The 27,643-nt window shown below is 30.6% G+C and overlaps 2 protein-coding genes, 2 long non-coding RNA genes and 1 pseudogene across 10 annotated transcripts in view; 3 read left to right on the forward strand and 2 right to left on the reverse strand.

The window, feature by feature from the left end:
* LOC145959567 (uncharacterized) overlaps positions 1–27,643 on the reverse strand; it is a 101,598-nt gene that overhangs the window by 71,268 nt on the left and 2,687 nt on the right. The window contains exon 4 of one of the 2 annotated variants that reach the window (XR_014435077.1): positions 24,265–26,636. The exons of the other annotated variant lie outside the window; for it this stretch is intronic. This is a non-coding gene — a long non-coding RNA (uncharacterized LOC145959567). Of the gene's footprint in view, positions 1–24,264; positions 26,637–27,643 lie in introns of those variants that run through there. 2 annotated transcript variants of the gene reach the window in all.
* LOC145959562 (serine protease gd-like) lies at positions 8,059–12,979 on the forward strand (annotated as a pseudogene). Its single transcript, XR_014435076.1, has 6 exons — positions 8,059–10,012; positions 10,249–10,411; positions 10,710–11,168; positions 11,370–11,731; positions 12,204–12,475; positions 12,646–12,979. The product of XR_014435076.1 is annotated as a serine protease gd-like (transcript).
* Positions 14,562–18,354, reverse strand: LOC145959555 (spliceosome associated factor 3, U4/U6 recycling protein). The gene is made up of 6 exons (XM_083078517.1): positions 17,662–18,354; positions 17,372–17,553; positions 16,376–17,256; positions 15,651–16,287; positions 15,289–15,436; positions 14,562–15,129 (listed from the first exon to the last, which is right to left on the reverse strand). Exons 1-6 carry the CDS (start codon positions 18,092–18,094, stop codon positions 14,687–14,689), a joined length of 2,724 nt encoding a protein of 907 aa, XP_082934643.1. The 5' UTR covers positions 18,095–18,354; the 3' UTR covers positions 14,562–14,686.
* Positions 19,982–21,006, forward strand: LOC145959569 (uncharacterized). The gene is made up of 3 exons (XR_014435080.1): positions 19,982–20,141; positions 20,390–20,579; positions 20,761–21,006. It is a non-coding gene; the product is annotated as an uncharacterized LOC145959569 (long non-coding RNA).
* LOC145959558 (serine protease gd-like) lies at positions 21,383–27,063 on the forward strand. 5 transcript variants are annotated; one of them, XM_083078520.1, is made up of 7 exons: positions 21,383–21,519; positions 23,914–24,134; positions 24,379–24,544; positions 24,846–25,370; positions 25,558–25,791; positions 25,852–25,925; positions 26,392–27,063. In XM_083078520.1, exons 1-7 carry the CDS (start codon positions 21,441–21,443, stop codon positions 26,662–26,664), a joined length of 1,572 nt encoding a protein of 523 aa, XP_082934646.1. In that variant the 5' UTR covers positions 21,383–21,440; the 3' UTR covers positions 26,665–27,063. The 5 variants fall into 5 exon arrangements, with proteins under 5 accessions (XP_082934646.1, XP_082934645.1, XP_082934649.1 ...); XM_083078519.1 differs by having other exon boundaries at positions 21,397–21,519; positions 25,558–25,925; positions 26,392–27,062; XM_083078523.1 differs by lacking the exon at positions 21,383–21,519 and adding an exon at positions 21,540–22,031 and having other exon boundaries at positions 25,558–25,925; positions 26,392–27,062.

The following is a 27,643-nucleotide window of genomic DNA, read 5'->3' on the forward strand; positions in this document are numbered from 1 at the left end:
ATGAAGTAATGCAAAGTGTAAATTATATTCATAATTATAATATATAAATAATTATAATTAAATTATATTATATTATAATTACATTAAGTGTAAATTATATATAATTATAATATATAAATAATCATAATTAAATTATGTTATATTGTATGAATAATTGTAATTATATTAAATGAGAAAGTATCTGCAATATTTGACGTTATATTATTAATGTACTAAAAATATATTATGTAATTTAAATTGTATTCTGATTTATTTTTTAAATTGTATTTGATTTGTTCTATATTTGTAACTTTATTTATTAATATTTATTAGGTAATTTTATTATCTTGAATCAAATTTATATTATAGGTATAACATAGGTACCATATTACATATTATTAATATTTAAGTAACATCTAAAATTCTATAATATTTATATATATAACAACTTTATATATACATATATATATATACATATATATATATATATATATATATATATATATATATATATACACATATATATATATATATATATATATATATATATATATATATATATATATATATACATATACATATACATATACATATATATATATATATATATATATATATATATATATATATATATGTACATTTCTTTATATAAAGTTCTATTTCTATAGTTTAGACTTTTAGATTAATCCCTTCTATTGAATGCATTTATCGCGATACTCAATTTAAATATATATATATATGTAAAAATAAATGTGTTTATTAAATAACAGATCTTTTAAAAAATACAAATTTAAAATAAATCATATATATGACCCGGATATATTTTTTATTTTCTGCTATACATTGTATCATGTATCTTTATCAAACAATTCATAATTATCTTTTTATTACATCTTATTATTAAATACAAAAATATCACACAATTCATATAAAATTAAATATAATTTATATGACGTAATATTCTCAGTGCCGGTCCTGGGTACTTGGCCGCCCGTGTGCAAACCCATTTTTCGCCGCCCCGTTAAAATTAAATTTTGGGAAAATACAAAAATACTCGTACTTCATATAGGATAGAATAAACAAATAATTTCACTTATAAAATATGTGTTATGTATTTTATTTTAATAATTATTTATAAAGAAAATAACAAAAACATAAATAATCTTTATATCTTTTAAAATATTCTAAAATTAAATAACAAAATAAATGTACCTACGTTTTCAAAATAACCTTTCTGGCTTTTAGAGATGCGAATTCGTCTATCATTTCTGACAAGTCTATACTTTCTGATATTTTATGTTCAATAGAAATAAGTGCAAGACTACTTAGTCTTTCCTGGGACATCGTAAAACGGAGATAATTTTTAATTATTTTGAGTTTTGAGAAACTTCTCTCGCCAGACGCAACGGAAACTGGCAGTGTTAAAAAAATTCTCAGGGCAATAGTAAAATTTGGAAAACAAGGTATTAAATCAACATCTACGATCTTTTGTAAAATATGAAGGGGTTGTTCGATAACGATGCGTCAGGGAAAATTTCCCGGTACGACAATATTTCATTATATAACTGAATACCATCTAAATCCCTTTTTAACACATTATTTTCATTTGACTGGAATTTTACAGATCCATACATGATTTCATTAAGGCGTCATTATCCATTCCTTTAAAACCATATAAAAAGTTAAACAGAGACTCACGTTCATTTACTAATTCAAACCTTTGATCAAGAGAATTGCTTATGTGATCTAAAATGGTAAAATAAAAATATATATTAAAATATATATTTTTATTTTACCATTTTATTTATAATAATATATTTTAAAGTGCTGTTTAGGATCTGCAACCCAATCAGCTTTGCTTTCGTAGAAAAATTGACGTGGCCTTTTTATATGGCGAATTATAGGAAATTCTAGTTGTACGTTAATTTTTTCAGCTTCTGTAACGGTATTGCTAATGAACATATTGAAACATTCATCGTTTATTTTTTTAATAATGTAATTTTGGAGATTTTTTAAAGCATGAACACATTCGGCTAAGCTTATTTTTGGGTTTTGAAGCATTTTACTAACAATATCTATCTTTGAAAGCAAATCGTGCCAAATAATTATAGAACATATAAATTTGAAAGAAGATATCTTTTGTGCCAGTGAATGAGCCATATTTTTTGTTTTTACGTCTCGGATAGGATCATTCGTTAATTCAGTTAAACTGTCAATGATGTTCTTCAGATTAAGGCGTAATGGTCTTATAGCTTTAATTCCGCTTTCCCATCTTGTCTCACTAAGACTTTTGAGTGTTAAATTTGTAATGTGTTTCTTCAAAATATTTCCATCGATATATGGAAGCAGAAAAAAAGTTATATACTTCCTGAATAATTTCAAAAATATCAAATATTTCCCCGCTACTGTTTGCCGCATCACTTACGACCAAATTCAAAGTATGAGCATTACAAGGAACAAAGAGTGTTCTTGGATTGATGTCTAAAATGCGCTTTTGCAGGCCAATATTTTTACCTCGCATATTGGATCCATTGTCGTAACCTTGTCCCCTAATATTTTGAACATCCAACTCATAATTTGACAATTTTTCTAATAGGAAGTTATACAATCCTTCACGAGTAGTATTCGTGACGGGATAAAAATCCCAAAAAAAATCGCGTATGTCGACTTGTTTATCTGAAGTATTTATATTTATTAATTTGTTCTGTATGACTTACATCTGGTGTACAGTCGAGTATAATAGAAAAATATTTAGAAGATTGCACAACCTGCATTATTTCTTTTTTAACACCTGCAGCTAATAAATGTATTATTTCGTTTTGGAAATGTTTTCCTAAGTAATGTGGCATATGAGTTTTAAGTTCCTTTGACTTTTTAAGATTATTTAAGTGATCTAACATGATTTTTAAGATTATTTAAGTGATCTAACAGGATCGAATTTAGCAATCATCTCAACAGCCTTTAAAAAATTACCATTGTTCCATTCATATACACTACCGCTCAAAAGTATTTGGCCACCTAGGTAAATTGTGTTTAAATGACTATAAATAAGTAAAAATCATTCATTTATATTAATCTATATATTATATATATATTATCTATATATCTATCTATATATATATAATCTATATATCTATCTATATCTTCTCTATCTATATATTATTTTTGCAAAATATGCGTCAAGAGATATGTTTTCTGTTCAAATGGCAGTAGATAACTGACGCAAATCTATATCCGTTACATTCTAAAATATCAAATAAACAAAAAAATTCCATGAAACACGCGCCTTTGTAGTAAAAACTTAAAAGTATTCATTCTAGGAAAAGAGCCATAAATACACGGAGAAAATTTTATATCAAAGATTACTATAATGTGGTAGTAGCTGCGGACCATCGAGAATTTATAAGCTTAAATGCTATAGTCATTATTTTAAAAACAAGAAAGCAACGTAATTTTTACACTTTCTCATAGTAGAAATTATTATGTTTTAAAGCAAAACTTGCTGGATAAAAGTTAGTATTGAAAAGAAAAATAAAAAATATATACAAAGTCAATTTTTACTGTATACCATAGTAAAAATTAACTCTTCCCATCTTAGAATATGGCTTGAGTGATTTTAACAAAAATTACTTTATTTATGTGATAAAAACAATGTTGCCATAGTAAAAGTTACGTCAAAATCATGTATTAATTGTTAAGAAATCTGAGGGAAGAGGAAAGCGATAGGTGTCGCCTGCAAGAATAAGCCGAAACACGCAGAAGTTTGTTTTATCATACAGTGTACACTTCTGGCTGCAGCTACCGCGTGTCTCATTCAATCGTTAACTCGATAACGTATGCGTTTTGTTGAGCTTTGTTTAACGCTTATTTTATTGTCTTTCTTATTCGTTATAGAAGAATAAAAGAAAGTGTTGTGAATGAAAATGCTGTGAAGATAAACGAAAAAGAAAGCGTAAGTATCTCTTCGATAAGTCGATTTGCAATCTTTATTATTATATTACATATTTATTTATGGTTTTCTATCTATTATTTTTCTGTTAATGTATCTCATCTATTTATAATTAATATCTCTGAGTGCTGTTAAATTAATTAACAAAGTGTATGGGAAAAATAGCTTTACAGCACATATAATAGTTTGATCATATTTAAGAGATCTTAAATATAAGATTCAATTATAAATACTTACAGATACATTTTGTATCTGTCTTTAATAAATTTTTATTAGATAAAATAAAATTATATATTATTTATTGTGTCTGTTCAATAATGAATGAAATATTATTAATTATAAGTAAAATTAATAAGAAAAGCAAAAAAGAAGAATCTGGAAAAAAGTAATAAAAGAAAGAATAAAAAATACATTTATCGAAGTTGAGATTTAGTATTATAATGTTTTACAATGATACATAATAAAGATTACAATTTAGCACCTACGAATTTTTACTATGGCAAATAATGAAACATGTTATGTAAGTGTTAGTTTAAAATTTTACTATGTTGTACTGTAATTTATTCTATAAAGTCATGATGGTCCACCGATCATACAAAAAATAGTAAAATGTGATATAAAATTGTATTACATATTAATATAAAATTTTCTCCGTGTACCTTATTTGGCTTTGTAGCTATCTGTTAGTAAAAACATGAAGTGATATTTATAATATAACTATTGAAAACGACTTTCCGTTAGCGCATAAACAATAAACATCGATGAAAGGCAATAGACACAATTTCGTTTTCGAGTTTTCTCTTAAATTAAGGGTGGCCAAATACTTTTGAGCGGTAGTGTACTTGCGAATTTGTTCCTCTAAAAGCCAGACATTGACTAGCTAAAAATTGCACAATTGCAATCATTCTTTTAATTATAACCCTCCAACGCTCCTTTTCACTGTCAAATAAATTTTGTTGTACCTTATCAATTGTGCATTTTTTATCTAATCGTAATTTTAATTCACACCACTTCTTTACACATTGAATATGTTGAATACTAGCTTCGTGTTTATTGAAATATTCAGAACAATGCCGCCAATCAGAATATCCAATATTAATTATTTTTATGTTTTCTCTGCTAAATAACTTACAAGGAAAACAAAAAACACGGTTTAGTTTGACAGAATAAACAAGCCAATTTCCTTTAACTTTTTCCCCGTTTTCCATAATTTTGTTAAAATATAAAATATTAAACTTCCTATTACTAGTTTCTTCATCTACAGGAAACTTATAATTATTATCTGTATGAACAGGCCCTATTTCTACTAACGTTTCGATAAATTTGTTTGATATAATATTAGGCCAAGTACTTGGATCATTTAAGTCTAATAACATAGATATGGAATCGCTTTCATTCCCAAGAACTTTCTATTCAACTTGATCTTGAATTTCCTTCTCCTTCTCGCGTGATGAAGATGCTTCTACGTCAGTGTCCATTTCTCCATCAACGTCCGTATCTGGTGCCGTATTTTCAGTTTCAGTTTCAGCAACAGGAAAATCAGCTGCCATTGGAACATTTTCTGGATTTTCAAATAATGAGGCTGATGAAGAACTTCCTTGGTTTTGATCATTTTCAAAAAATTTTTCTAGAGCCCCCCTTTTAGTTGCTGCTGTTCCTCTGCTTTTTTTGCTCGCTTCTTTTTGTAAAAAGCTCCAGATTGTCTCTTAGTTTTTCTACCTGTCATTCTGACAATAACAAAATTATAAATATTTAGTACGTTGATTTGAAAAACAAAATTTTTAATTTATCATTACTTACTTTCGCTTTATGTTGTGTCGATATTCACCATTCGCCACTTCCTGCTTCCACTATGGTATATGGTATAAGTAAGATTCCCCGGCAGAAGATATGCCAGATTGCAGCTGCAAACAGAAGAACAGCACGGAGAACAGCAGAACAGCACGCTTGGCGACTGCAATCTGGCATCTCTGCTGCCGGGGAATCCCCGGCATCACTTCACTCGAGAAAAACATAAATTTGGTCGCTTGCCCAATCAGTAATATAGACTGCTGGAGACTCAATTAATCTATATATTTTTATTTGAATTGTTTATTCCTTGATTATTCTGTTAATTATTTTTACACATTATTATCGTTTTACAAATTGGTATTTTGTTTTTCAATTTTTGTAAAACATTAAGACCGCGAGGGCGGCCTTTGGCCGCCCCCCTAAATCGGCCGCCCGCGTGCGGGGCACGCGTTCACCCCACCGTCAGGACCGGCCCTGAATATTCTTTTATATAAGTTATATTTCTAAAATGTTTAGATGTAAAAATATTGTTTAAGAATTTATGAATATAATATAAAAAAAGTATTATGTAAAATATTACAAAACATGAATTTATAAATTATAAATATGAATTCATGTACATGATTTTTTTATGTAATTTATATGCGCAAAGGATTATATATTGTTTATTTTATAAAATCTAGAAAAATACAAATAAAAGTTATATTTTTGAATATTTTTGTATTCTGTTATTTTTCGTAAAGATATTAGAGAATACTATAAGTTATGATCGAATAAAAGAGATGAATAAAAGAAAAAACATTAGAATTGCAAAAACTTGATCACTTCGTAAAGAATCATGATTCAACTTATCCGCAATCATGAATCTTTATGTAGTTTTCGATCAAGAAAGTTCAATTCACACAATCACGCGTTTGCATCTCTTAATAAAATTTATGATCATGTGTGTGTGCGGGTATTTGTGTTCTACTAAAATTATTTATATTTTAAATTGAACGCACTCAACAGATTGAAACAACTAACAAACAGTACGAAGAATGTGGCTTCATTACAACATATTAGTCCACATATTTGGATTTCTTCTAATATCATCCAGATTGTTCGATGATGCCGTAGCATATTACTCGTTCCTGGATAGAAAATTAACGTTAAAATTAAAAATGAACGCGTTTAAAACAAAATGTCGGAAAAGTTCTTCACGAGTTGCCACAATCTTGTCTTCTAAGATATAAAAAAGTATGAATTCACATAATTCAGATTCGCACGCTTATAAAATAAATAGAAAGCCCTTTATTTTTTGTTGCTTATAGCAAAAATCTACTGATGCTTTATATTTTTGTAAAAGAAAAACTAAATTAGAAAAATGATCAGAGATTTTGCATTTACAGTTAAACATGATTGTGGAATTAAAATATTACCACGATAGTATGGTTCAATTTCTCATGTATATTTTGTGCTGCATTGATTAGTTGACATCTAAAGACAATTGCATCATTAAATCACTTATTCGTGTCTTCACTATTCTCGTATCTTTCTATAATATTTCTATAATATATTATATAATATATTGTGTACAAATGTATGTACATCTTAAAATTAAAATGTTTGTAAATGGAATGTATATGGAATAGAAATCTGGAAAATCTCTGAGATGATTATTATTTATTATAATTTATATAATTTTATTCTATGTAATTTTTCAGAACCAGCAAAAGCAAACAAAACCAAACGTAAAAAGAAACAATCGAGTTGGATCTAATTGGAAGGCATATCCCAACTACTGTAAAACATACGCGAAAATTGCTTAGCAAACATAATAAAAGGACATAAAAAAAAGTGAGTACATATTTCAAAATATTAGCTGCAATAAATGATATACAGCATGTTTCTTGTTTGGTACGAGAAGTGTTCAAGCACGGTACTTTCCCGTTTTATTCTTTCATAAAAGATATTAGCGTAATATTCTTTTAATTTTTCCAGAAATAATAAATGCACGTTCGTAAGAAAAGAATGTTGGAGAAATAAACTTGAAAAAAATATCATTGAAAAATATACGAGAGAAGGAAACAAAAAAATGATTTTTAATTGTTACATATTAATAATTTGTCGATTTTGCGCGGTTACGTAAGAAGATACATGCGTCATTGACGTAATAACTCTCCAACTTTGCTTTGATGATAGCCGAAGCACAAATAAAATTCTTAACTCATTAGACATACGTCGATTATTTGCTATTTCTCTTACTATTGCATTCGACCTAAGACTCTTTATATCGCAAGAAAAAACCGAATGATGACCTCACTCATGATTGCCTTGAATCGAGATGTTGCACTACTGTAGCCATCATAGAACGTATTTTCTGGAAATTGTAAGCGTGTGTTAAGGCGTTTCATGATCAGTTGATGTCTCAACGAAGTTCGATAAAGATCGCTGGATTGAAGCTGCAAGAATTAATACGCAAAAGTTAATTGTTGATACCAAATACAATGTAGATACAAAACAATGCTCGCGATATACATATATATTAACGATCGATGGACGTGCATATAGTATATAATATTTTAAAATAAAAAAAGAACAGAAAATATAAATATAACCATATAATATCGACAGCAATAGAGTGAAAACGGATATTTATTCGCGAAAGTGTTGATCTTCACCTGAATTTCATCAAGTCTATTGATTAATGAAGCGGCGCATTAACGCGACCTGTTATCATCGGTTCGACAATTGCTGAATGATCAAGACTCAAGATGAATATACAGCTCGAAACATGACAGGAAGATAATTACCGTTGTATAAAATTTTTCTACTTTTGAACGAATGAAAACTGATTATTAATTAAAGAAGTTCCGGAATATGTATTCTTATTGCGAAGATTTGGTCAGGATTTGCATATACGTTTGCATAAATAATCTATTTACCTGAAACGAATATTTTTAACTTGATATTTAGTATGTTCTTTGGTACAAATTGATGTTGAATATTGTGAGAATAAATGGCGCCATTCTCATTTTTTGCATATTCTTAGTTTTAATTTCGCATTTTAGTTAGGTATATATTAAATACATATCTCTCTCCGCATGGTAAACGCTTCATATCCGCTAATTCATTTTGTTCAATTTAGCAGCATTTCTTTCCGAGTAATTTTATTATTATTACAAAAAAAATTTTGCTGATTTGACTGATTATTTATGGATTTATCCAATAAGATTAACAATATAATTTAAAAAAAAACAAATTTTTTAAAGAAATATTCTTATTGAAAAAAAATAGATTAGAAAAAGCATTTCATGTACACTACATTATTCTTATTGTGCGATCAATTAAAAAAACTGAATTGAATAGAAATGATTTTTTTGTGCCAATTCCATTGTGATTTAAAAATACAAATAGATAAATTATTGAATTATTAAAATCGTAAAAATGTTTAATAGCAAAAATTTCGTTGGTTGAAATATCATCTTATTTTTTAAGGAAGAAGATATCGTTGAATTTAGTGTCTCATATCAAATTGTGATTAAACAATTTATTACATTATATATTAAGATGTTGAATTCATTATATTAAGGAATAATTCATGGAACATTATGTATATGTCCTTTTTTTTTACGAATTATTTGAAATATATTTCACAATTCGAGTTTATCTGTGTGTTTTATCATTTTTCATAGTTTATTTGTGATGCGTGGCGTAAACTCACTTCACATTACAAATCGAGAATGTGTTTCTAATTCGATTGACACGGATATTTATTATGCACATGTATTAATCGAAGATTATTTTGTTTTTGCTATTAAAAGTGCTGTATTGAATAATGTGAAATTTGAGCTTTTCGCATTGAGAAACTCTTTTGATAGCAAAATTATATATTAAAATTAACAATGATTATATTATTTTCATTAATCTTCTCACTATCAAATAGATGCACACATATTGGTAGAAAAAGAAAATTGTAGTGAAAAGTTTAATAAAAGTTATAGTGACAAGTTTAATAAAAGATTATTTTGAAATATTAAGAACCATTCGTAAAAGTAATTTGCGTCTATTTCGTTGTATTAGCGACAAGACTTCACGATGGCTAAGGTTCCTACTTTGATTGTGTTGCTGCCGCAGCTACTTTGCGCGCTATTAGAAGTATCCGGGCAACAATCTCCATGTTATGAATACTTCACATATATATTCGATCCTGCAACGAGCCAAGTGATGGATCAGATCCAAATCTTATCCCCGCCAAAAAACATCGAAATTCATTTGAAAGTGACATTAAGTATCGCTGTTGCGTTATCCACGGTAAAGCACATTTTCTATTATCAATAATTCAAAAGAAGCATGGTTTTCGTCGATATATAAATCATCTTTAATAACTTTCAACAAAAGTTAATTGTATGATTACAAATAAAACCTGTTCTTTCTAAAACAAAATTTTATTATTCCAATGAATATATTTTTTTGTACAATTAAAAAAATACAATTCTCTTCGTTTTATGAATCATTAAAGTATTTTATTAAACATCGCTACGTTTTAGAACTATGTCGGTTTGAAAGTGGCGCAATCGAAAGAGGAGTCTGTTCGGATGGATCAAAGGGATAAGCCTTTGTTGTATCACATTCATTTTCCTTTGCCTCAACCGATACCATTACTGACCGGAATATGGTTTAACCATCAACAATATTGTTCAGGTCCTCACGGTGAGTATTATACTGTTTTGAGAAATAATATCAATGCCGTATATATTCGAGACTACAGTTGCAATTTTTCTCCAATTTTTTCCACATCAAGTTTGCAGCATAATCTTGTTTCATATTTTATCGTCCATAATTCAAGCGAGTAAATGCAAAGCTACAGATAGATATATAATTCGTTAAAGAAACTTTTTTATCTTTACTTAAAAAATCTTAGAATAAACATGTTTTCTTGGATGAATATTTTTTTCTCAAAAGATAATACAATTTGTTTTTAACATGTGTGATTCGTATTTCGTTTCAGCAATGGGAGAAGTCGTGACTTCCATTACGCTGGATCACACTTTGTATCGGTCTTCTGTATTGCCGCATTCACAGAATTCCTATAATATGCCGCAACAGAATCCGGACACAAATTTCCAATCCAGTACCTTTTTGCCGAATCCGCAGCCGACAGTTCCAGTTTATACGTCAACGTTACATACACCTGTCACTCAACGTTCGAAGAAACCTATTGCCGTTCAACGTCCGATCACTTCCTCCGATGAAATCGACAACAATCCATTTTTAAAGCCACTACATGTTCAACAAAGTTTCGAGTGCGGTATGAGCAGTCCGCCAACCACCGACAATTCTCTAATCTTCAAGGAAATGAAGACGTTACCGGGTCAGTGGCCGTGGTTAGTGGCGCTCTTTGTCTTCAAAACTAAATATCAATTTCTGTGTACCGGCTCCATTGTGACTCAAAAACATATTTTGACAGGTGTGTTTTAAGAAATCAAAGAGAGAATACTTACACAAGGATATACCTACGAAGGGGGTGATTTTGTCCGTTTATTAGAGATTTACAGAACATTAAAGATCTGAATCTTTATTTCTAAGAAATTGTCTTCTTATTTATTGGAAAATAATTATTATTGTTGAAAAATGCTTTATTCGTGTTTGTTTTTTTCTTTGTTTATAGCGGCACACTGCCTTACGCCGAATATCCCTCCCAATATAATATTGGCATCCTTGGGATGATATCGACTATTTAGCTGGTATGAAGTGGGAGCTCTGAATAGAGAGATTGCAAGCTATACGCTCCATCCCGACTACAATCACCAAAGTGGCAGTGGTGACTCTGATTTGGCGATTCTGACTTTGAAGACTCCCGTCGAGTTCAGCCCTACGATCCAACCTATTTGTATGTGGTATGACTCGATCGATCTGCAGAGCGTCGTCAACAAGACAGGATATGTCGTAAGGTGGGGATTCGGCAACTATCTTTTAAATGATTCTTATCTCTACGAACCACGAATGGCAAAGGCGCCAATAGTGAGTCAGGTAAAACTGTCTCCCTTTCGACGATTCCTATCATTTTCGTGTCACATCCTCGTAATCTGATTTGTCTTGAATGGAAAAAGAAATATTTTCAAACATACTATCAAAATTTAATGTGTGATTAAATCGTTGTTAAATACCAAAAAAAAGAAATTCTTGTAATTTTCACGCGTCAATAATGATAATATTGCGATTCATTTAATATCTATCCATAACGAATAGATTTGTCAAAATCATTATATGTTTCGATTTGGAATGACGAATGCGATATTGGTTTTAATGCGCATTCGCTAATCACGATGAAGGCATATGTACAAATTTTCGTACACTCTTGAAACACTAATATCTATATGCAAATATTGATTGCAAAATATTATTAAATTGATCGATTTTATAAATTATTGGCGCAGAATAAAATTTTAAATATAAATGATAAGATTAAAAACTTCTACTCCAATTATTGTACAAATTATAGGAGGAATGTCTTTGGAGTAACCCGCGTTTCCACGCCTTGACTTCGAATCGCACTTTTTGCGCTGGTATGCGAAACGGCAGTGGTCCCTGCAATGGTGATAGTGGAATCGGACTGGTGCTTTATGATGATTCCACGGGTCGTTATCAACTGCGCGGCCTTGTTTCACGATCGCTGTTCGATCGCAATCAGCAGACTTGCGATCGCACACAATACTTTGTCTTCGTTGACATAGCAAAATATTTGCCCTGGATTTACCAACAAATCTCTCAAACGTAATATATTCTCGTAATCTTACCGCAGATGTGTAAAATGTGCTACTCGACAAATTTTTCTGCATTTTGTATAGAATTAAAAAAAATATAACGTAAGGATTAGTGTAGTTTTCAATTCATGTATATATATATATATATATATATATATATATATATATATATATATACAGGATGTCAGGCAATTTTTGACCTTCACGAAGTAAGAAGGTAGATTGGCTCAAATTAAGAAGGAAGGTACTATACTATTTTGCGATATTCGCAATAATTGACGAAAAATTAATTAAAGAAGATCGGCCAATGCGCGTGGCTAGAAGCACACGACGGCGAAGGCGGTCTGACTGAAGTTGAAAATATCACCATTTGATAGAGCGTACCCGATTTACTTAAAAATTGTTCGCGATTTTTGACAAAAGCCATTTATTTTCATTTTAAAAGGGGTGTACGGGTGGTCTGGGACACCCTGCAAATTGTAAACATATATTTTAATAAAATTATATTTTTGAACATTTTTGTACCTTGTTATTTCTTTAGAATATTAGAGAATACTGTAAATCATGATCAAATAAAAGAAATATAAAGAATAAAAGAAAAAAAATATTAGAATTGCTGCATAAGCTTGATCGCTTTATAAAGGATCTTGATTTAACTTATCTGTAATCACGAATCTTTATATGGTTCAACGAGAATTCAATTCACACTATCGCGCTTTAGCATGCTTTAATAAAAGTTATTTACGATCATGCACGCGCATATATGTTTAACTAAAACTTTTTATATACCCTGAATTGAACACCACTCGACAGTACGATTGGATCAGCTCAGTACGAAAAATGTGGCTTCATTGTACGTATTGATCCACATATTTGGATTTCTTTTCACAAAATCATCCAGGTCATTCGACGATGCTGTAGGATATTCCTTGTCTCTGGACAGAAAATTAACGTTAAAATTAAAAACGGCAACCCGTTAAAATACAATCTCGGAAAAGTTCTTAACGAATTGCCGATAAACACAATCTGTCTTCTAAGAAGTAAAAAGGTATAAATTCATGTAATTCAGACTCAGACGCTTTTAAAATAAATTAATCTAACATATATAAATAAATTTTACCAAATTAAAACTTACATACTATTTATACACGTCCAGATAGAAACATTTTTATCTCGTTTCACGACACAACTTCAATGTGGAATCGCACAATGATAAATCAATAATAATAAGGAAGGCTTGTTTAAGATCAAGAAGACAATGATAGTTATAGGAGCGATCGGATGTGGGCCTCAAGAGAAGTTTCGAGCCTGCGCTGACATTTTGATTAGCATTAACGAGGCAGCATCACTGTCGAGACTACTGAAGCAGTCAATGTCTACTTCAACCTATGACAATTCGTCGACAATTCATCGTTACCGAAATCCACCGGGCCGTACTGGCTCTTCAGCCTTGTCACTGCTGGTACGTGCCTGTTGGTGGTACTGGCTGCTATGGCATTGCTTTGCACGTACTACTATCACGCCGGCAGAGTCAAAAAGTGGCCCATGGCGAGATCTCTGGCGCAGGAAAGTTTGCCGCCAATTGCCCCGCCGAGGCACAAAAGGCATCATCATCTATCGAATACGCAGCTGCAATTATAGTGTCTGTACTCGATTGTCGATATCACACGTCTTGGAAAAAAGGATAGTTATCTTTCGAGATTAATGTACGATATATGTCGCGACGATGGAAGTTTTTTTCTACTTCTGTAGTCATCACAGATTTTCATAGAGAATCGTCAGCAAATATCTCAAGCGATTAACATTTTTAGGCGTACGCATTTTTTTATATATCAATTTTATTTTATATTAAAAGTATCTATTTTATATTATTATTTTATATAATCATATATATAACTTTCTTTCTTGTGATATATATTTTCCTTCCTGAAACATAACTCGCTATGTTAAAAAATTAATATGTAGATTTGAGATTAGTATTTGCATGAAAGAAATTTTTGTAGTGCATAAAGTGTACAATTTATACGATTGTTTAACGTATAGAACTTCCCATAACTTACTTATTACACATTTAATTTTTAAATACATATCCTGTATTTGCACTTTTATCAAATTAATCTTTAATTCAATGTAACAGCACATATTGATACATAAAATGATATTGTATTCATGCGTGGTCACAATGTCGATAGCTCGAGGCATAATTATATATAATACTAAGTTATTTTTTTTTAAGAAACATATTCTTGAAATCCTTATTGCTCATCGACTGTCCGACTCCATTTCTACTCGGAGCCGTACTGCCGTTACTGTTACTCGTTTTAACATTACGCGGTATCATAGATAGTAAAGTCTTGGGTAGACCAAATGTCGTACGGCTTGTCGTAGTTCCACCCAATGATTTGATCTGTCTCTCATTTTCCTCCGTTTGAGTTTTTTTGCGATCGGGTGGTTGACTTATCGCGACGCTGATCACTTTGTCCTGAATGTTCGTACCATCGGTAGCCAAAAGAGCTTTCGCAGCAGTTGCTTCATCGTGATATTCGACATAAGCTAAGCCCTTCGAGTGTCCATTACGATAAGTAACCAGACGAACCTCCTTCAAGTCTCCGTAAACTTTAAATATTTCCTCGAGTTCTTCTTTCGTCATAGTAAGCGGAAGTCCTGCAAAAAATGTAATATCGAAGAAAATATTATTCGGAACATTTAATTAAACAATTTTGCATAAATAAATAAGGAAACAGATTATGGTTACATAGAGAAAGCAACTTTGTATTGTAAGTTATTACATATTATGTAATTGTATAAAATCTCTTTACATACCTTTAACAAAAAGTTTATTTTTTTCGAGCGTAGAGCTAAATTTGAATCCAGAACTTCTTGTACCTTTATTAGGATCGCATTTTGAGACAAACATAGGACGTCCTTTTAAAGGTGTCCTATCTAATTTCAAAGCTTCTTCCACAGCTTCCTACAATAGCCAAGTATTAAAACAACATAAAGTCTTTATCTAAATGCTTTAAAATTTGCAAATGAGACATGAAAACGGAATTAGAGATATTATAGTTTATGCTTATGCATAAGGTATACTTTTCCAATCATTATAGTTCTCACTTTTTTACATTTGCGTGTGGTTCCGTTTTCATTCATAGATTTCTTTCGTCAATCAATAAAGTAATACATACTGCGTTGCTCAATTGTACATAGCAGTATCCTTTGCTACGTCCTTTATAATCTTTAATCATCTTGAATAATGTTATTGGTCCAACTGATTGCAGAATGTCTCTTACTTCATCTTCAGTCGCTGTATAATCTAAATTGCTGACAAAAACTGTAATATTATTATTCACTTCATGGCTATTTTTATCTTCTGCGTCATTATCTTTTGTCGTTTTATAACCCGGCGGTGGTGCGATTTCTGATTTCAATTCCTTTTGATTTCTATTGTTTGTTTCCTTAGCATCAAAATTCAAGCGGCTTTCACGTAATTTAGGTTTCGTTTGTACATCAGTTTTTATCATTTTTGATGGAGAAGCCCCTAAAGTTTGCCACCTACCAATTTCATTCGCCTTTCTTTTACTCGTTTTCTTGTTTTGCGTGGATGATTCATCTTGAGAAAGAGCTTGCTGTGCTTTCTGCCTTTCTTCCTTAACTTTATCAAGCTTCTCCTTCGTCTTTGCTTCACAAAGCTCCATTTGCTCTAAAGTACCTTCATCACGTTCAAAATCTATCCATGCAGTTATTATACTTTCTGGCCAGTCTTTTGTAGAAGACAAAGCTTTCTGATACAATTTTCTTAAATGTTTTGTATCTCCATAACATCTGCAAATAAATAGAAAATTCATACAAGTTACAAATAGGAGTAATTATTAAATGGAAAAATTAATTTTTTATAAATAAGCATAATTACTTTTCTAGCGATATATATTCCAACCAAAAAGAAACCGTCGCAGAATGTCCTTGTGAAAGAATATCGGCCCATAACGTTCTAGCCTTTTCCATGTTATTTGCATGTATCGCTTCAGTTCTTGCCCAATATTGCAAGATAATGCAATTGGGATCGCCATCCAAACCAAAATACTTTGCCAAATGCTCGCATGCTTTATTGAAAGTATTACGAATGACATCTAGATGTTTCTCTTTCTCTTCATTGGAACATCGTTCGATTCTTCGTCGCAAATATTCGAGATATGTAATCCACAAATTTCGATAATCCTCTGCCATCGAGAAGCCATTTGATAAGGCATTCTCTAATAATTTTTGTACTTCCAATATAGGTCTTTCCCATCTTTCATACGATCGTATCCATTTTTGCCAAATTTTTGAACACCATGGAATGTTTCTTGATGCTCTCTGATAAACTGGATCTAGTACAGATTCAATTTTTATTGTATCTTCAAGATAAGTAAGATAGTCCAACCAAATTGACTCTTCTAAACTTAGATCAGTTACTGCCCTTTCGTACAGAACAGTAATACGTCCTGGATCAGGATGTTGTTTCTCATATAGTAAGTATCCTTTGTAAGTGTCAAGCAGCTCGTTTTCTCCTTGTGCAGATTTGAGCTTTTCTTCATAAGGAATAAGCAAGTTCAACTTTGTGGAAGCTTGTTCATATCCTCTTAAGACAATCTTGTCATCAATAACAGCTTCTGCACCATCTTCTGTACGCCAGGATTGATATTCCTCATAAGTTTTTTTCATATCTAAAAGAGGACATGCTAATTGACGCCGGAATAAATTGCCAATACGTCCCAACTGTTCCTTCTTTTCTGTCACATTTGAGGTATCAATCTAAAATTAAATATAAATTAAAGAATAATTATTTAAAAAAGAAATGCAAAAAGAAGAGAAGTGTTTAACAAAGGGACTCTATTTCTCTGTACTCATATAAACAACATTTACTTACCAATGTGAGTAAAATAGTTTCAAATTCTCGAAACGCTTCCCATATTATCGCTCCTTTCATAGCGTGCAATCCAACGGCAGTCAGCGCACGTTCAAAAAGCTCTCGAACATTCTCAGCCGCATTCTTTTCTGTCCCCATATTTCCAATACTAAAGTGCAAGTATTCCAGCCATACCTCCACAGCTAAAAATATATATTGCAATATTAATATCCTACAATACTTATGCGCAGAAAAATATCATAGAACAATTTTAAATTTATGAGATTCTGTACAATAAAGTAAAGACTTACAAGCGTAATCCTTAACAGCTCGCTCGCATAGTTTTACTATCTCGGCCTTCTGCTCCGGGGTGACTGCCAGCTTGATCTCGTCTTGCATACAGGAAAGCCAAAGATCGGGACTCAAAGGATACATATTGCTCATATTGTCCCGGGCGGTTCGCAGACGATCCAGTTCGCCCATTTTGTGCAACTTGTTGATCAGAGCTACGTGGGTGGCATAATCATATGGATTCTCTGCCAGGCAAGTTTGCAAGGATTTTACTTCTGCCTCATCGACAGCCTCGTCGTCGTCGTCGCTGTCAGATCCGCTGTCGTCGATCTTCTCATCGGCTTCTTCCTCCATTTCGTCCCTTGTCAATTCTTCCTCGACTTCATCCAGGACTTTTTCTCGATAGGCTTTTGCCTGATCTTCCTCGTTCGCGACATCCATCTCCTCGTCCATGTCTTCTTGAAAGTGACAAACTGTCGTCCAGGAATCGCTGCCTACAGAATCGTTCTGTCGTGATTGAAAGAACACGACGGACGTCAAAGGTTATGTTTACGTGTTTTTGTGCAGCGTCGTCGAGATGCCGGAGACACAAGTTGCGCATTTATTGATTGCGCAGGTATGTGGCCATGCAATCAGCTCCATTTTTATAATTCAAAAAGTTCTCAATATGTTGAAAAAAAATTGCGCTCTTGAAAGATCATCAAAGTTACTAAAAGAATATATTTCAACGAGAGATAAACTAGGATAAATTGAAAATTTTCAAATTTAAATTTCACGATTAAATATATGATATTAGGAATGCATGAATTGAAGGAGATTTCTCTGCAAGTTTCTTCAGTATATCTCTTGCCGAAATATATTTTCGTAATAACTTGGATGATTTTTCGAGAAAGCATCTGTTTTACTTGGCATGAAATTGCATTACGGGCAATATTTATCGGCGATGAATTAATAAAGAGATATAAGTTCGCGGATTTTAATATCAGGCCGATTATTGTAAATTCGAATGAGTGAAACATGTCGAATAAAATATTAATTAGAATAGTAATTTTTCATTATTATTAAATGTACTCTTCTTACGTTTATTATCTGTTCGTTAATAATAAAATAATAATGAATGATACATTCTTTTCGTCCGCATTTTCTATTTTATAATTATTCTGTATACTAGAATATTTTTCTAATTCATGTAATAAAATCTTCAATGTTGTCTGATTCTATGAATCAAAAATAGATGTTTTTTTTTTATAAGATTAAAATTGAAGTTTGAAGTTTTCGAGCAAAACAAACAGAGCATGAAAAATGCAATAAAAATGCAATGAATTCCTGGAAAATAGCCATTACAATATTCATTTTGCATATTAAATTACAAAATTACATAGTACGAATCATTAAGCTTCTTTATTATTTTCATCTCTTTAAATCATTTTTTATTATAAAATTTGAATATATTTACATTTTTTAAAATTGAGAAATTTCTCATTGGAGATTTTATTACATGAATTAGAAAAAAACATTCCAGCATACAAAATAATTATAAAATAAAAAATGTGGACGAAAAGAATATACATATTCTAGTCATATTAAATTTTATACTAAAGCTCTATAATAAAATTGTCTCAAATAATTTAAAGACAGAAAAAAGAAATATTGTTAATTAAATCTTGTTAATTCTTAATCATGTATTCCGAAATTTATTTTATAGAAAGCTTTTTATTTTTTGTTGTTTGTAAAACTACTGATGCTTTATATTTCTGTAAAGGAAAAACTAAATTAGAAAAATGATCAAAGTTTTGTATTTACAATTAAATATGATTGGAATTGAAATACCCACGATATTACCATGACAGTATCGTTCAATTTCCAATGTATATTTCGCGTTGATTATAGTTGACGTCTGAAGACAATTGCATCATTAAATCATTTCTATTATTGTCTCTGTCTATAATATTGCAGAAACATACATCTTAGTGCAAAATTAAAATGATTGAATGTATATGCATAGAAATGTGGTAAATCTTTAGTGATTATTTATTGTAATTTATGTAATTTTCTTTTATGTAATTTTCAAGAATCAGCAAAAACAAGCAAAATCAAACATAAAAAGAAATCGCGTTATCCAAAACGTGTCCTGACTATTGTCAAACACACGCGAAAATTGCATAGCAAACATAATAAAAGGAACAAAAATGAGTATGTACTTCAAAATATTAATATATACAAATTATTTATAGATATTACATATGTTTATTTTATTTTAAGTGTATCATACGTATAACATGTAATTAGAAAGATCTCATTTTCTAGCAAATATTTCAAAAGTCGAAGATATTTCTATAATGTTTCCTTTACACATTTCATAGTTACTAATAATAGTGGAAACCTTTAAGATATTACGATTCAATATCAAACATTATTTAAAAATTATTAAAAAGCATTTGAAGCTATAATTCGATGAGCCATGTGAAATAAAAAATTTCGAAGACTGAGATTTTTATCGGTATAACTGTAATTTAATTTATTATTGCTATTTATTATTGCAAATATTAATAAAATTATCTTCCTTTTCTTTTAATATTTTACTTTTGGAAAAATTAAAATGTGTTTACAAACTTTTTAATAATTTTTTTTAAGAAGCTATATTATTATGTGTCAACAAAAGCCCTAATTTACCGATACATAAATAGAATATAGATTTTTTATTCACCAAACTATTTTCGATCATTATTAATTGAACAAATTTCTCAGATCGAAAAGGACACTGACGTTTTCTGTAGAATTTCTCGAAATATCAGAGGAAATGAGTAAAACTTTTAATTATACGTAAAGTGTGTAAATTACGTAAAAATCTTCAGGAAATTAACCGACGTTATTGTGACGTCATTTTGTGCAACATTACGGTACGAAACATGCGCTTAATGACGTCAAGACGAAAGACGTGAGTAGAGTAAAATCAGATATTAATATATTCAAGACAATCTATATTTAAAATTTTATATATATTGTATACACGTACACCTATATATTATAATATATTTCAATTTTCTTACAATAACTATCCAAGAAATGAATGTATTGTATTTCAATATTTTATTGATTTTTATTATTTCTTTATTTAGTATTTTATTATTTTTTCCTGATATATTTTCATCACATAATGTATTTCGATAATGATCACGTATTCATGACTCACTACTGGACCAACATCCTGGATTCCCCGACTTCTTGTTTATCCATCGAGCTACTCGAAAATCTTGTTTTTTTTTTACCGATATATGTACCAATGAATCTTAAGGATAGACAACTACAATAAATAATACACTAGCATGTTTCTTGTTTATGCATGAGAAACGTTCAAGCACAGTACTTTCCCGTTTTATTCTTTCATAAAAGATATTTTAACGCAATGTTCTCTCAATTTTTCAAAAAATAATAATAATGCACGTTCGTAAGAAAAGCGTGAAATTCGAAAAAGAAATTTGAAAGAAATCATCGAAAAGATGTACGAGAAAAGAAACAAAAAAAAGAGTTTTAATTATTACATGTTAATGGTGTTTCGATTTTGTGCGCTTACGTAATTAAAAGGATACACGTATCATTGAAATAATAACTCTCCGACTTCGCTTTGATAATAGCCGAAGCTCCAAACTAAGTTCATGACTCATCGGACATACGTCCGCGTATTCTCCAATCTTCCTGCTTACATCTCGATATTGTCCAAGAGGAGAAATTGCTTATTTGCTATTTTCCTCATTGCGTTCATCGGCCTAGGGCTCTTTATATCGCAAGGGAGAACCGAATGATGACCCGACTCATGATCGCCTTGATTCGAGGTGCCCCACTACTGGAGCCATCACAGAACGTGTCTTCTGAAAACTGTAAGCGTGCGTGTTAAGACGTTTCATGGTCAGTTGGTGTCTCGACGAAGGTTCGGTAAAGATCGCCGGATCGAAGCTGCGAGAATTAATACGCCAAAGTTGTTGATCGCAACCTGTTGAAAAACCCGAACAATTATTGCTTCCAAATACAAAGCAGATAATAGTGCTCGCGGTATATATTAACGATGGACGATGGATGTAGTATATAGCGTTTGAAAAAAAAATATATATATATATATATGTAAATAAACCATGCGATATCGATAGTAACAAAGTGAAAAATACGTGAAAAACGAGCACTTATTCGCGGAAGTCTCGTTGATCTTCACCTGAATTTCATCAAATCCATTGATTAATGAAGCGGTGCGTAAACGCGATCTGTTATCACCGGTTCGACGACTGCTGAATGACCAAGGTGCAAGGTGAATATGCAGCTCCCGGGACGTGACAGGAAGATACATTAATTTGTCATATAAAATTGTTCTCCTTTTGAACGATTGAAAATGTGACTGGTATTAAAGAGATTCCGAAACATGTGTCCTTATTGCGAGGGCTTGATCAGAATTTGCATATATTTGCATAAATCATCTATTTACCTGAAGCGGATATATTTTTAACTTGACATTTAGTATGTTCTTTGGTAGAGATTGATGTCGAATTGTGAAAGTAAATCACGCCATTAAGATTCTCATTTTTCTCATATTCTTAGTTTTAGCTTCGCGCATTTTAGTTTAAATATATATCTCCTTTATCTGCAATATAAACGATTTATAACCGTTGTTTCATTTTATTCAATCTGCGTAGCATTTTTTTTGAATAGTTTTATTACAAAAAAATTTTTTTGTTGATTTGACTTATTTATGGATTTATATAATAAGATTTAAAATGTAGTTAAAAAGACTTCGAATTCTTTTAAGAAATATTCTCATTTTTTAAAGAGATAAATTAGAAAAAACTTTTTATATACACTACATTATTGTTATTAAATATTATTTTTATGCATATTGATGAAACGTTGATAAAAATTAATAACGTTCATAATATTATGAATAGAAGAAATATTAAAAAATCATAAACTATACCATTCATTATTAGATACAAGCTGATTATCACTTCAAACAAAAATTATTTAAAAAACATTTATATTAAAAAGCAGATATACAAGGTGTCCCGAAACTAATGCTTGATATTTTAAAGGCAGATTCTCTGGCCAATTTAAAAACGATTTTTCCTCAGCGAAAATATCGCGGCACTAATAGTTTTCGAGTTATAAACGATTGAAAATAAAGGGTTTTTCGCAAACTAAGGCTTATGGGAATAAAATATTAATAAAGTCACATTCTTTAGTTAATTTTAGGTAGAGTTTACTTTAATAGAATTTTAATTTAAGGCTTCGTTAGAAAGATACATGATGACAAAAATTGGGAATATGCAAAAAATAATGATCTCCCTCGACATTTTCGCTGAGGAAAAATCGTTTTTAAATTGGCCAGAGAATCTGCCTTTAAAATATCAAGCGTAAGTTTCGGGACACCCTGTATATAGATGTTCTACTAATCATACAAAAACGTAAATAAAATCCGGTAAGAGCGAAATAATTATCTCGCTGTTTTTTTCTCTCTTATCAGAGTGTGTACTCAATAGGCATATTGATCTTTAAGTAAAGTTATCGAATATAAAGTACATTCTCGATACATAATAAGCACTTAATATAATTATACAAATTACTTTGTGTGTTAAAAAATTAAAATCTTTTATTAACAAAAATGCGATATAAATAGCTTTTGAGTCGCGATCGATTAAAAAAACCGATTTAAATAAAAGTGATTTATTTGTGCTAATTAAATTGATTTAAAAATGCAAATATATAAATTATTAAATTATTAAAATCGTGAAAATATTTAATAGCAAAAATTTCGTTAGTTAAAAAATTACTTTATTTTTCAAGAAAATGGATATTGTTGAATTATAATATCCTATATATATATCAAATTGTGATTAAACAATTTATGCATCGTATATTACGATATTAAGTTCATTATATTGCGGAATAATTTATCATCATAAAATATCATGTATATTTTACGGAATAATTGAAATGTATGCCACAATTCGAGCTTATCTGCATGTTTTATCATTTTTCCTGATTCATTTGTGGTGCGTAATGTAAATCCCGTAAGATAAAATAAGATTTGAGCTTTTCAGATTGAGAAATTCCTTTATCAACAGTAAAACTATATTAAACCTAACAATAATTATATTATTTTGATTAATCTTTTCACTGTCAAGAAAACACATATCGATAAAAAATAAAATTGCAGTGAAAAGTTTAGTAAAAGTTATTTTGAAATTACAACCACTAACGTGCGTCCATTTCGTTGTGTTTACGATAAGGCTTCACGATGGCTAAGACTATTTTGATTGTGTTGCTGCCGCAGCTACTATGCACGTTGTTAGAAGTATCCGGACAACAATCTCCATGTCCTGAATATTTTTCATATATACTCGATTCTGCAACGAACCAAGTGATGGGTCAGATTCAAATCCCAACCCCGCCAAAACACGTCGAACTTCATTTGAAAGTGGCATTAAGCATTGGTGTTGCGTTACCCACGGTAAAAGCACATTTTCTATTATCAATAATTCAGAAGAAGTATATGTTTTCGTCAATATATAAGTTATCTTTAATAATTTTCAACACAAGCTAAAGTTAGTTGTATGATTAGAAATAAAATCTGTTCTCTCTGAAACAAAATTTAATTAGTCGAATGCAAATATTTTTGTGTACAATTAAAAAAATACAATTCTTTTTGTTTCATGAATCATTAAAGTATTTTATTAAATATCGCTACGTTTCAGAACTATGTCGGTCAATTAAAATTGGCGCAATCGAAAGAGGAGTCTGTTCGGTTAGTTGAAAGGGGTAAACCTTTGTTGTACCATCTTCGTTTTCCTTTGCCTCAACCGATTCCATCACTGACCGGAATGTGGTTTAACCATCAACGATATTGTTCAGGTCCTCATGGTGAGTATTATATTATTTTAAGAGACAATATCAATGCCGTATACATATTCGAGACTACAGTTACAATTTTTCTCCAATTTTCTCCACATCAAGTTTGCAGCATAATTTTGTTTTATATTTTATTGTCCATAATTCAAGCGATTAAATGTAAAGCTACAGATAGATATAAAGTTCATTAAAGGAACTATTTTTATCTTTACTTAAAAATATTAGTATTAACTTGTATTCTTGAAAAATTATTTTTTTCACAAAGGAGAATAAAAATTTTTTTGTAACACGTGTGATTAATATATTATTTTAGCAACGGGACAAGTCGTCACTTCCATTACGCTGGAACACACTTTGTATCCGCCTCCTGTGTTGCCGCTTTCGCATAATTCCTATGATGACTCTCCGCCGAACACAATTTTCAACCCCTTTTGGTCTTCACAGACAACCAAGCGACCGCCTCCTCCAATTTCGCATCAATCTATTATCACTCAATATCCGGTATATCAACCCACTACCACTCAACGTCCGATATATCAACCCACTACCACTCGTCGAAGAACGACAAAGAAATCTACCGTTACTACTCAACGTCCGACCTTTTCTGACGAGATCAACAACAATCCATTTTTAAAGCCACCACCTGTTCAACAAAGTTATATCTATGAATGCGGTATCAGCAATCAGCCAATCACCAACAACATTAATCCGCTAATCTCCAAGGGAATGAAGACGTCACCGGGTCAGTGGCCGTGGTTAGTGGCGCTTTTTCTCGTGAGAAACACTTTCGAGTTTCAATGTGCCGGCTCCATTCTGACTCAAAAACACGTTATAACAGGTATGTTTTAAAAAATCAAAAAGAGAAAATAAGAATGCTTACATAAAAAGATACCTACAAAGAGGACGGTTTTGTCCGTTCATTAGAGATTTACAGAACATTGAAGATCTGAATCTATGAAACTCAATCTTCTTCTTCTACGTTATTGTTAAAAAATGTTTTATACGCATTTATTTTTTTTTTATAGCGGCACACTGCTTTAAGCTGGACGCCCAAACCAATATCCCTCCCAGTGCGATGTTGGCTTCTTTGGGACGATATCGTCTGCAGGAGTGGCATGAAGCGGGATCCCTGAATATAGAGATTGCGAGCTATACACTCCATCCCGACTACAATCATCAAGGCGCAAATGGTGACTCTGATTTGGCGATTCTGACTTTGAGGACTCTCGTCGAATTCAGTCCTAGGATCAAACCTATTTGTATGTGGTATGACTCGATCGATCTGCAGAGCATCGTCAATAAAATGGGATATATCGTAGGGTGGGGTAAGGACGAGTTCAACAATCCTTATGTCCAGGAACCGCGAATGGCAAAGGTGCAGATAGTGAGTCAGGTAAAATTGTCTCCCTTTCGATGAATTTCATCATTCTCGTGTCACATTCTCACAATCTGATTTCTCTTAAACAAAAAAAGAAATATTTTCAAAATGACGCACTATCAAGATTTAATGTAAGATTTAATCGTTGTACAAAATTTTAGAAATCCTCGTAGTCCGCGTACATCGATGCTTAATATTGCGACTCATACATATCCATAACGGATGGATTTGTCAAATCATTATATGCTATGAATTAGAATGACGAATGTGATTTAATGCGTAATCGGTTTTAATGCAATCGTGATTAAGGCGTATGTGCAAATTTTTTTAAACTCTTGAAACACTGATATCTATATACAAATACTGATTGTAAAAAATTATCGAATTGATCGATTCTATAAATTATTGTCGTAGAAATAAAATTTTTTATAGGTGATAAGATTAAAAAAAGCTCCTAGTCCAATTATTGTACAAATTATAGGAGTCATGTCTTTGGAGTGACCAGCGTTTCGTCAGCTTCACTTCGAATCGCACTTTTTGCGCTGGTATGCGAGATGGCAGTGGTCCTTGCAATGGTGATAGTGGAAGCGGACTGATGCTTTATGATTCTTCCACGGGTCGTTATCAACTGCGTGGCATCGTTTCACGATCGCTGTTCGATCGCAATCAGCAAACTTGCGATCTCACACAGTACGTCGTCTTCGTTGACGTAGCAAAATATTTGTCCTGGATTTACACACAAATCTCTACGTAATATATTCTCGTAATCTTACCGCAGATATATAAAATGTGCTAGTCGACAAGTTTTTCTACATAAATTTATATAGAACTAGAAAAAATATAACATAAGGATTAGTATAGTTTAAAATATTTCTATCTTAGACTTTTGCATTGATCCTATCGAATGCATTTAGCGTGATACTAAAACGGAATATGTGTAAAAATAAATGTGGTCAAATAATGAATTTTTTAATACAAAATAAGAATAAATCATATTATATGACTCATATATATATTGTATTTATCGATGCTTATTTTTTGCTATACATTATATCTTTATCAAACAAGTATACCTTTATCAAACAATTCATAAATATCTTCTACACCTTATTATTAAGTACAAAAATATCATCGACAACTCATATAAAATTAAATACAATTTATATGATATAATATTCTTTTATAAGTTATATTTTTAACATATTTAAATATAAAAATATTGTTTAAGAATGTACACATATAATATTAATTATATTATGTAATAATATTAATAATATTAAAAATTTTCAAATTTATAAATTTATAAATATAATATGTACATGATTTTTTTACATTATATGTAAAAAATGTATGTATATATGTATGTATATATACATATACATATATATATATATATATATATATATATATATATATATATATATGTATGCACAAAGGATTATATATTATATATTTATTTTATAAAATCTAGAAAAATATATATATGCAATTATATATGTAGGTGTGAATGTGTACATATAAATATATATTTTAATAAAACTATATTTTTGAACATTTTTGTATCTTGTTATTTCTTTAGAATTTAATATGAGAGAATACTGTAAGTCATGATCAAATAAAAGAGATGAATAAAAGAAAAAAAATATTAGAATTGCTGTATAAGCTTGATCGCTTTATAAAGGATCTTGATTTAACTTATCTGTAATCACGAATCTTTATATGGTTCGACGAGA

The sequence above is a fragment of the Camponotus vicinus genome, unplaced genomic scaffold (assembly GCF_025532165.1).
Source record: "Camponotus vicinus isolate PSW18456_S1 unplaced genomic scaffold, iyCamVici1.0 SCAF_1, whole genome shotgun sequence".
In the NCBI taxonomy this organism is placed as follows: Eukaryota; Metazoa; Arthropoda; class Insecta; order Hymenoptera; family Formicidae; genus Camponotus; species Camponotus vicinus.